The sequence below is a fragment of the Aspergillus mulundensis genome, assembly GCF_003369625.1.
Source record: "Aspergillus mulundensis strain DSM 5745 chromosome Unknown scaffold_6, whole genome shotgun sequence".
Taxonomy (NCBI): domain Eukaryota; kingdom Fungi; phylum Ascomycota; class Eurotiomycetes; order Eurotiales; family Aspergillaceae; genus Aspergillus; species Aspergillus mulundensis.
This window is the reverse complement of record NW_020797894.1, coordinates 849,497-860,821: the sequence shown is the minus strand read 5'-3', so window position 1 is coordinate 860,821 and position 11,325 is coordinate 849,497. Positions and strand designations below refer to the sequence as shown.

The following is an 11,325-nucleotide window of genomic DNA, read 5'->3' as shown; positions in this document are numbered from 1 at the left end:
AAACTAAGAAAAAACTTGGTATGTAATAGATCATCGGAAATAAATAATATTGAAACAAGTAAACAATCATGTCTAATAGATCTAAATCAAAATTTTATACCACATTAGGTATAAGGAGCAGTAGGTAGATAACGAGAAAGTAAAGTGACCGAAAAGGGTTTTGGTGAGGTCGGACGACTTCTTTTTTGCAGTTGGCTGTGTCGAAAATAAACCCGTTTTCGATTGCTATACATGATGCTTCGCCGCGGATCTATTTCTTCAGATATTTGGGAACCTCTCGTCCAGTGGGAGGATTCTTGATAAATTCACTCAGCTCAATCATGAATGTGCCCTCCCACTCCTCGGCATGGGAAGGAACCCAACCCAGGTTGCGAGCTAGGACAGCCTTCGTACGCGAGCTGGTTATAGTGGAGAAGTCAAGTGTCAGCCAGTAATTATTGAATTGAGAGTGAGCGTGTAGGAAGGAAAGGAAGATGAAAGACAAGACAAAGACACATACTTTGACGCAAAGCCAAGTTCTGCACTAGAAGTGTTACCAAAAACCCATTTCTCGCCGGCTTCCTGGATAGTGATCTTTGCCACCTCACTCGAGGGGAAAACGCCCAACTCATGACCAGCCTTGGCCAGGCCTTCTGAGAATTCCCGGTGCGAGTGCTCCCCAGTCTCACAGAAATAGATCCCCTTTCGACCGGAAGGGATTTTGATGCCCTGCTGAATATGCTGGAGCAAGACCAGGTGCAGGGCTGCCAGATCTTCGATGTGCACGTGGTTCCAGATGGTGTCGCCTTCAGAAACGACACTGCAGCTGCCTGTTTGAAGTGCGTCCGCGATCATTGTTGGAAGCTGCATGGAAAAGCAATTGAATGGCCCACCCCCAAGACCAAATATTGTTGGCGCCATTATAATGTAAGTCATCACGCCAGTGGCCTCCCCGCCCTCAATAACGGCAATATTAGTAGTCCGCTGAAAGTATGTTTCACGGGATTCGCGATACTTCTCATATGAGTAAATGTCCTCTTCATCAGAAAAGACATGAGTATCAATGTACCCTTCCGTATACGGGCGATCGCTCAAATTCGATGTCCCCGAAATCTGGATATAGTGAACATCGGTGTTTGTATTCTGGCGCCGCACACCTTGCCCCCTAATCAGTGCTTGTGCAGAGGGGGTATGCCAGCCCGCACCAGCATGAATAATAACTTAGACCCAGGTTAGCAAAAAAAAAAAGCACGAGAAAAGGGGGATTCTCATTCACATACTGTCGAAGCCTTTACCAATCTCTTCCAGTCTATCCAGCTCGTCGAAGCTTGAGAATAATTCAGGAGAGACACCCAGCTCCCTGACTTTTGTAGCCTGGGATTCGGATCGAACCAGGGCTGATACTTTCAGATTCTTGGCCCACGCATCTTTGGTCCTAAGGATGGCAGACAAAACTGAGCCTCCGCTGCGGCAAGGGATTTCAATTAGCAGTCTTCTTTTTGTTTTGGTCCGGCGATATTTTGGAACAGAATTCGAGATCCTTACATGTAGCCCGAAACCCCAGTTATGAGAAGGGTCTGCAATTCCATAGTTTAGGAACAACAAAGAGAGGTATTAAAATCAAGAGGGCTTTGGTGAGATGACCAAGTTGAAGATCAAAACCTGACCCAAACCGCAGTGTTCTTAAATAGATGAATATTCCGATTATTGTATTGCTAATAATTGATAATTCATGACAATTATTCGAGTTAAGTGATGCCCATGACGTGTTCACAACGTTGCCACTCTTCCTCCAAACATACTTGGTAGTGTCCATTCAATACTTTCGGATTCGGGTGAAGAACTTCCGCCTTCCCAAGAGACCCAGACCCACAGAAGTTGTTCGGATTGCGACGTCGAAACTGAGACTCGCAAGTGGGGAAGTAGGGCACCGCCGGCCACCCGAACCCTCCAAAGTGCTTTTCATCCGTATACGGGCCCTAGAACAAGCCGTGAACAATCAGTCTGAAGAATCTTCCTTTGGAACGTGACGTATAATACGTGCTATTGTTTCGGATGCCCGGATCGTCATACACCGAGTAGAGCAGAGACCTGGTTCTTTATGGCTTTGCTTATGCCAGAGTACACATGCATTGTAGATCAGTCAACAAATTCTACACTATCCAGAACCAAGTTAGTAGTTTATGCCTACTGTCGTGCAGATCGCCATAGGCATAATTATGCCTCTAAATTCCAAAGTCTGGAACTCCATTGCTTAAGATAAATAGCCATATGAGCCTTCACCTACCGGATCTTTTGTCTGTAACCAAGAATCTCAAACATCTTAGCAAGTCTTAAAAATGTTTTCACCTTCTATCTATCTACTCTCTCTCCCGTCCGTCCTCGGACTAGCGCTCGCTGATCAGGCATGCCCGCGCATCCCAGGCATCCAAGTCTACGCGACCACGCCAAACGAAGGCCCATCGGAAGGAAGATTTACCTCCTGCGAAAACGGCTTCGACAGCCCCAAGGTGCTCGCCGGCAATGCCTCCTCGTACGACTGGTGGTACTTCGACGCGATTGGGACCGACGGCGTGTCATCCCTAGCCGTTGCGTACTTCGTCGAAGCAAATAAGTCCGGCTTCACCGTGACGGAGAACTTCACCAACCGGGATTTCGTGCAGATCTCCGGCACCTTCCCGAACGGGACCAGCTTCAGTGACTTCCTATTCGCGGACAATAATGCGATTGTGTCTGCCATGGGCGACGGGTCCAGCGGGCTGTGGAATGGAACCGGGGCCTCATGGGCTGGGAGCCCAGATCTGTCAGAATATCTCATCACGCTCGACGCGGGACACCTGGGCTATAAGGGGACTTTCTCGATGCACTCTGTTAGTAGTTGCCTGTGGTTTCCACCACTATTCAGTTCGAGAAATAGAACACTAATAGCATGTCCGATGGATGCAGGTCGCCCCGCCGCACTATCCATGCAGCCCGAAACGCGCAAATGAAACCATGGAGGTTCTTCTCGGCGTGGGCTGGGCCAATTCCATTCCCGACGCCGACGTGACCGTCCAGATGACCATCCACGGCTCGACGTTGAGTTTCATCGGAACCGGATATCATGACAAGGTGCGAGCAAAAACACCCCCCTGCCCTGCCCTGCTATCCTAAGTGCAATCAATCAATGGATGATTTCACTTTTCCACTGATGATCAGGGTTTTGCTAATACCAATACCTCACTCATAGAACTGGGGCGTCATCCCCTTCACCGACGCCGTCGGCGCCTGGTACTGGGGACACGCACGCATGGGCCCCTACTCCCTCGTCTGGCTCGACTCGCTCACCCCCAGCGCGGACGAGCATGCCAGCGGCTACGTCGCCTACCAAGGCCAGATCCTGCACGCCGAATGCAACAAGATGAAGGTGCGTCCCACGGGGTCCAACGTGCATTTCCCGCCCCAGGGGAATGATTCGCTCCCCGAAGGATTCACTATCGAGGTCGATCTGGGTGGAGAGCTGGGTCTTTTGAAGGCGGAGCTTGCTTCGAACTTGGCTACGCTTGCGAAGCCGGGATATGGGCGCTGGATTGGAACGGTTAATGGGACTGTTGGTGGGCTTGACTACGAGGGTGTCGCGGGGTATGAGATGTTCAACTTCTTCTGAATGTGAAAGCAATTTTGAGTGAGGCGAGCCTAGCCGATGTGGCGTGGTGTATGTATTGAGGGGAGGGGGAGTCATGCGGTAGCAGAGTTGTCGCAGCTGTAAAGCTACCGCCGAATAGAAATAGAGTGTTACAGTCTGACACAGCCATCCATGGATAAGGCAAGTCGCCCGCGTCTACTACGCGTCTATTAACGCATTTCGCTTATTTTCCCTGTCAACTTGTACGTTTAGATATTTTGACCCTAGCGACCGGACACATATCTCAACCTGTACGTTCAATAAACTGTGACAGGCCCACATCCAACAGCACGCGAATATTTATTCAGGCAAGTCATGGGCCCTGTTCTCATTTCACATTTTGCCAATTGTGTTTCTTAAGCCACGAATCAATTCTTGAGAACGCCTACTAAATAGTTCTGTTTCTTGCCTGATGAAGCAGCTTGACAACCTTCTTGTGTCCATTTTCTGCAGCCCATGATAGAGGAATTCAACCATACTCAGAGTCCTTAGAATCCATATTCACACCTTGTTTAAGAAGTACCTTGGTGATTACATAATACCCGCAGTACCGTGCTTACTCATCTACCGCCTAAACCCACTTAGCGCCTAAACTATATTTATATTAATGTTTACTTGTAAAATTTAAACAGCTATAACTTCCTTATTTTTATTTTAATAAATAAGGTAATAAAATATCTTAAGATTTTAAAGCCAGGAGAATATTTTTTATATATAAATATTATTAAAAACTTTAATATAAATTATATAACTTTATTTAAATATTTAAAGGTATTTAAGGCATAAAAAAGTAATATAAAAACTAGTTATTATTTAATATTTAATAATTAAAGATTTTTATGAAGTATATTAATTAACAGGCGAGTAAAGGCTTATTTTACTTTTATAATATAATTAAAATTTTTATAAAAAAATACTTAAAAAAAACTAGAAAATAATTAGCTTTTACGCTAGCTTATTAGTTATTAAAAGAAATTTATAAGTACTTATATAACTAGGATTAATATTTTAAAAAAGGCTAATTTAGTATATAAATGTCAGGGCCAACATTGATCCGGGTCACGCCATTAAGTAATGCCTAAGGCACCCAGGTCACGCCACCGCAAAGTATTAATATTACCCGTGCAGGATGTTTTAGGCACTTATTTAGCTTAATAAACCTTATTATTATAAATTATTATATAAAACTTAATATAATATTAACTTTAATAAAGGACCTTAACTTAAGGACCTTAAGTTTTAAGTATTATTTAAATAGTAAATTAAAGGCGTGCCTTATATTAAATTACCTTAATAATTAAAAAGTAATTATAAGGGGTGTAAATAAAAAATATTTAAATATTACTTATTTTTTAAATAAAAATAATTTAAAAAATTACTTAAAAACCTTAGGTTTCCAGGCAAGGCTTATATAAAAAAACTAAAAATTATAATATATTTAGTTTTTTAAATAATTTTTTTAATTAAATTTATTAAGGTTTTAAAGACTTTATTTTTATTAATTAAAAATACTTTATTAAATTTTATTATTATTAATAAAAAATATTTAGGTGCTAGGGCGCCCTTATAATTTAAATTTTTTTTTTATTAATTTTTAAATATTATTAATATAATATTTTAAATTAAATTTTTAAATAAATAAAGGCGGACTGGAGCTATTTTAGTTAAGGTTTTTAAAATATAAACTTAAATATAAAAAAGTTTAAAATTATTATTTTTACCTAAACTTATATTATTAATATTTAATAATACTTTTATTATTAAGGTTGCTAACTTAGATATTAAACTAAATAACTTATTTTTTTTAATAAGTAAGGCTTAAAAATTTTTTTTGCCACCTTACCTTTTTAAAAATCTTATATAATATATTAACCTTAAATATATTATAATAAGTATTATTTTAATTAAAAATATTATTTTAGGAACACCTATGGCTAGGCTATTTATTATAATATTATAATAAAACATGCTATTAAAACTAAAGCTTAATAAGAATAAGTAAATAGCTTAGTAAACTAAAGGGTATTAATAATTAAATAAGCTATTTTTACTTACTAAAAATCTTAAAAAGCTATTTAACTTATTAAGCTTAAATAATAATAATAATATTATAAATAGAATATTACCTAATTAAAACTAAGCGCATAAATAACCCTAAATATTTATTAAAAATAAGGTTATTAAAGTATTAGCATAATAATTATTATAAAATAAATTTAAGCTAAAAAAAACTAAAGCCTTTAAATATTAAGATTTTTAATAGCAAGAACTTAACAAAACTAAAAATATTTTTTAATAATTTTAAAAATATATTTAATAAAGCCCTTATATAGTTTAGCACTAAAATAAGTAAAATTATTTATTTAATAAGTAAAGTTAAAAAAATATATAATATAAGTAGTATATAAAATAAAAAGGCTTATTAAGCTACCTATATAGGTAATATTTAAAAAGTTTATATATTAATAAGTTAACCTAAAAAAATTAAGCTAGTTAAAAAATAAAGTATTTTATAAATAAATAATAAAATAATTAATTACTAAAAATATAGTTAGTAAAGTTCCAGGAAATAGTTTTTAACCCTTTTTAAGGTATTTATAAAAAGGTTATTATTTATATTTACATGCTAAATAAACTATATTAATAATATATAACATGCTTATAGAATTCTTTAACTACCTTTAAAAATATTAATATAAAAATAATTTAATATAAGTTAATTTTAGCACGCGAAAAGTAAAAAGCGCCTAAAAATAATAATTAAAAAAAATAATAAGAACCCTCCTGCTATAAAAAATAAGAATTTAATAAAAAGTATTAATTAAAGGTAGAATAAAGGTATTTTAATAAATAAAAAAAACTAAAATTTATTAAAATAGCCCTTAAAAAAGCAAGGTTAAAAAAATTATTATAACTTTAAAAATAAAATTAGTAGGTAAAAGCTAGCGCAAGCCAAGTATTAGCTCTTACTTAAAAAAAAATAAATAAAAAAAAAATTATTACTATACATGCGGCGCGAAAGGGTATTTTATAAAAAATTACTTAATTAAAATAAAAGTAAATAAAAAACTAAAAATTAAATAATAAACCCAGGCCCTAAGCTATTAACTTTAACTAATATAAATAAACTTACTATATTTTTTATTTTAGCAGATTTACAAGTTTAAAAAAATAATTTAAATAAATAATTTAAAGCTTTACTAAATACTAGGGCTAGTATAAATTTTTTTTTAATTTAATTTTTTAAAAAAAGTAAAAAATTAAAATAGCTATAAACTAGATGCTGTAACTAGTTTAATATATTAATAAAAAAATTATCTTATATTATAGCTAATTTAAGGCTAAAATATAAATTTATAATTTTATTAATAAAATAAAAATATTTAATATGATATTTTATATTATTAATCTTATTTATAATAAGTACCAAGCCATGCTTAAATAACCTTAAATAATTAAAGTAAAATTAAATATTTTTTAATTATTAATTAATAATATTAGCGGTATTATACCCCATGCTTTTAAATTAAACTAGTAAAAAAATTTATTAAAATAATAAAAAAGGGTTTTATACTTTTAGTTTTATATAAATTAAAAAAAATTAAAGGTATACTATTTATAGTCCTGCCTTTTTAATATATTAAATAAAATTAGGTTTTTTTTAAAAAGAAAGTGTCTTAACTTTTAAGTAAAAAAGTATATTATAAATTTTTTTTTTAAAAAAAGGTAAAATGCCTTTTTAAGGGCTTATTTATAGCCTTTTTTATTATAAATTATTAATTTTAAAAAAGTATTTTAATAAAATATTAATAAAAAAATAAATATAGCTATTTTAAAGTTTAGCAGGAGTACTTATTTTTTTTACTTAAAAAGTAAATAAATTTTTATATTTATATATTAATTATTAAGGTTTTAATATAATAACCTAAAAAATTATTATTTATTACCTTATATTAATAAACTTATAAATTAGTTAATAAATATATAATACTTTATTAAACTTAACCTTTATAACACGTATTACTATATTTATATAAAGTAAAAAAATAAGTAAAAAATAATATTTTAAACCTAGTATAGTTATTATAAATATATAGTTATATTATTTAATTTTATTAATATACCCGCAATGTTTTAGTTTTATATTAATATAATAATAAGCAGGGTTTTTAATAATTTTTATATAATTTACTTAAATAATATTTTAATTTTTTTAAAAATTAAAAAAAAGTATATTTAGCATGTTTAAAAAGTCCTAGAACGCCTGTAAAAGTATAATTTATATATAAAGTTATTAAAATATAATTTTTACTAAAAAAAATAAAGTTTTTTAGCTTTATTATTAGCTAGAGTGAAATATTTATTAACCTAGTATAAAATTAAATAGTTATTAATTAGCTAGTGCTAATATTATATTATAAGTTATAAATTTTTTTAAAGTTTATAAACTACTTTAAATAATTTATTAAAAAATATATTAAAGTAACTTACCTTATAATATAGCTTTTAAAAAATATAATTAAAAGATATAAAAATAGCCCCTTTTTATAGCTGGATAATATATAAAAAGCTTTTAAAAGGGTTAAATCTACTTTTACCTAGCCTTTAGTATCATAGTATTTTAATTTTAAAAAAAAATTATTATTATAAATATATTAAATTTTATTATAGCTAGCATTATGACATAATTAAATTAAAAAAAATACCTAGTAAAAAAAAGTAAAACTAGTAATAATTTATTATTTTTTACTTTTAATAACTTTATAAACTAGAGCTAAAATATAAGGTTTATAATTAAAAATTACTTATAATTATTAAATTTTTTAAAAAGTAGTAATATTATTTAAAGGGCTTTATATATTTTATATATATTTAATATAATTATAATAACTTATAATACTTTTTTAAAATAAAGGTCTTAAATTAAAGGTAGGCTTATTAAGTAAAATTATTAATAGCCTATAACTTTAAGATTAAGTATAGGCTAAAAAGGTTTAATTTAATAAATATATTATTAAGGTGCCTGGATTATTAAGTAAAAAATAAAAAAATATTAAGTTAGTTTACTTTTAACTTTATAAAAAAAGTTAAAGTTATTTTTTAATTAATATACCTTAATAAGGTAAAGGTTAAAAAAATTCTACTACCTAAATAATACTATAAATATATAAATATATTTTTAATGTAAAAGTAAATATTCTTGTGTTTTATTACTTATATAATTATATAATTAAATTATAATCTAATGCTAAGCCTTTAAGCAAGTATATTTATATAGTAACACTAGCGCTAGGAATCACCCGGCCGGTAAGGCCGGGTAATTAAAAAAAATATATAAAAAAGGAACTAAATATAAAATTATTTAAAGGGTTTTTATTATGGCCTTTAAGCACTTTATATAGCTTTTATTTAAGGTAATAAGGCTTAAATATTATTTTTTAAGGTTATTAATATTCCTAGGCCTTAGCATTACCATAGTTAATAAAATAGCCTAAAATATTAATACTAGTAATAAAACTATATTCTCCCTTACTTAAATAAAATAATACCCTAAATATTAATCCCTGTTTTTAAATATATTTTAATAAAAATATAAAAAACTAAAGACCTTTATTAAAGCCCTTAACTTATTATAAATAAAAAAAATATATTATAACATGTAAAAAATACTATTATTTTTTATAATAAAAAAATTTATAAATTATAAAATAACTTTTTTAAGTATAAAATTAAAAAATCCTAGCTTATTAATATTAATAAAAACTACTTAATATATTTTTAACTTAATATTATTAACTATAGTAGCCCTTATTTATATTTTATTTTTAAAAACCTTACCAGGCATAACTTACCCTAGCTTACTTTTTATTTTTTTAAGGTAAAATAAAATAAAAAATAAAAGAAGTTTAAAAAAAAGGTTAAAATTATAAGCTATTAACTTTTTAAAAAGGCTAGCCCTTTTAAAAAATTAATAGTAAAAGTTTATTATAAATTTTAATAAAAATTTAATTTTAAAATAAGGTTAACCCCGTGCTTATATAAGGCTTTTTTTAACTTTTTTATTTTTTTTTTATATTTTTTTTTATATATTTTTATTTTATAGCTTTCTTTCTTGCTTTTTTAGTTCTTACTTTATTATTTTAGATTATAATATATAATAATATCTTTTTTTTACTTAGGGCGCTTGTTTTTAATATATTTTTTATAAATAGTAATCTTAGCCTTTATAACTAGTAATATTAAATATTTTTTATTTTAAATTTTATAACAGCAACTATTTACTATTTATTTAAAAAAATAGCTTTTTAATAAGGTATTTAAAGTATTTAAGGTAAGGTTTTATTACTATAATAATTATAAAAGCCTTTATTAATAACTTACTTATTACTAGCAATGCCCCTACTATAATACTATTTTTTTTATTAGTAAATACTATTTTCTTGCTTATCTTTTTTTTATCTTCCTAAAACTTTTTAAAACTTTTTTAAAACTTTTAGCTTTTTTTTTAATTTTTTTTTACTAAAATCCTTAACCATGGCTTTTAAAAAATTTAGCATGTTATTTTTAAAGTATAAGCAAGATACTATTATAACTTTTTTTTTAAAAAAGGTTTAAACTAGCCGTGCCAATACTAAAAATAATAAAATAATAAATAATTTTTTTTTAACTTTTTTTAGTAAGTGCTCCCTTTTTCTTAGCTTAGTTAATAATAATAAAAGCTAATATATTATTATATTTATAAAACCTTATAAGTTATTAAAGCTATTTAAAGCTTTTTTTTATATATAAAAACTTAAATTAAGTATTTATAAGGCTTAGCAAGCGCGAAGTTTATATTATTAAAAACTATTATTAATAATTTACCATGGCCCTGTAATAGCAGGGTATTATTATTAAATAAAAAATAATTTATAATAATTATAAAGTATTATTTAAAATAATTTTTATTATTTATATTTAAGCCCCTAAGCTTAAAGGCTAGGCGCTTTTTTAAAAAGCATGTGCTTATTATATATTCACATATTAATAAGCTTAATATTCTTTTTAAATAAAAGTGGACCCTTAGCTTGCTAAGTAAAATAAAAACTTAATAGTATAAGTTTTTTTTTATAATACTTAATTATTAATAACTTATAAGTTTATTAAAAAGCATAAAACTTTTAATGTAATAATCCATGCAGTAAAAATAAATAAGATTTATAAAATAAAAAAGCAAGTAGTATTATTATTAAAATAGGCTTTAAAAAAATAAGTAAATTTTAATAAAATATTTAAGTATAATTATTAATTATTAGGTAAAAGCAAGGGTAAGCCCATGTAATTTATTATTTTAAAAACTTTAGACCTTAGTAATAATAAGAAAATAAAGTTTAAAAATTCTAGTAATATAATTAATAATATTAAAAACCTTGAGGTAGCCCCTAAATTTTTTAAAAAATATTATACTATTTTTAAGCTAGTACCCACTTTTTACTTTTTTTTTTAACTTTTTTAGTAAAGTTTTAAATTTTATATAAAAGTTTACTATTTTACCCTATGATTTTTTAAATAAAAAGCTCTTACTATAGCCCTTTTTAATTATAATATAAAAAAGTTTAAAAGCCCTAATACTTAGGCTTAATAATTTAAAAGCTTTTTAACTAGTGGTGTGTTTTTACTTACTTTATTTTAAAGTTAATTTT

General features: G+C 28.6%; 2 protein-coding genes across 2 annotated transcripts; one reads left to right on the top strand and one right to left on the bottom strand.

Annotated features, from left to right (window-relative positions):
• Window positions 1-250: 250 nt before the first annotated feature.
• Window positions 251-1,568, bottom strand: DSM5745_06477 (NAD-dependent epimerase/dehydratase family protein; the record flags this gene model as incomplete). Its single annotated transcript, XM_026748493.1, has 4 exons — window positions 251-398; window positions 500-1,199; window positions 1,260-1,444; window positions 1,525-1,568. The coding sequence occupies 4 exons, from the start codon at window positions 1,566-1,568 to the stop codon at window positions 251-253; spliced, it is 1,077 nt and encodes a 358-aa protein (XP_026602797.1).
• A 750-nt stretch (window positions 1,569-2,318) lies between these two features.
• On the top strand, window positions 2,319-3,625 carry DSM5745_06476 (uncharacterized protein; the record flags this gene model as incomplete). Its single annotated transcript, XM_026748492.1, has 3 exons — window positions 2,319-2,849; window positions 2,926-3,090; window positions 3,209-3,625. The coding sequence occupies 3 exons, from the start codon at window positions 2,319-2,321 to the stop codon at window positions 3,623-3,625; spliced, it is 1,113 nt and encodes a 370-aa protein (XP_026602796.1).
• Window positions 3,626-11,325: the final 7,700 nt, after the last annotated feature.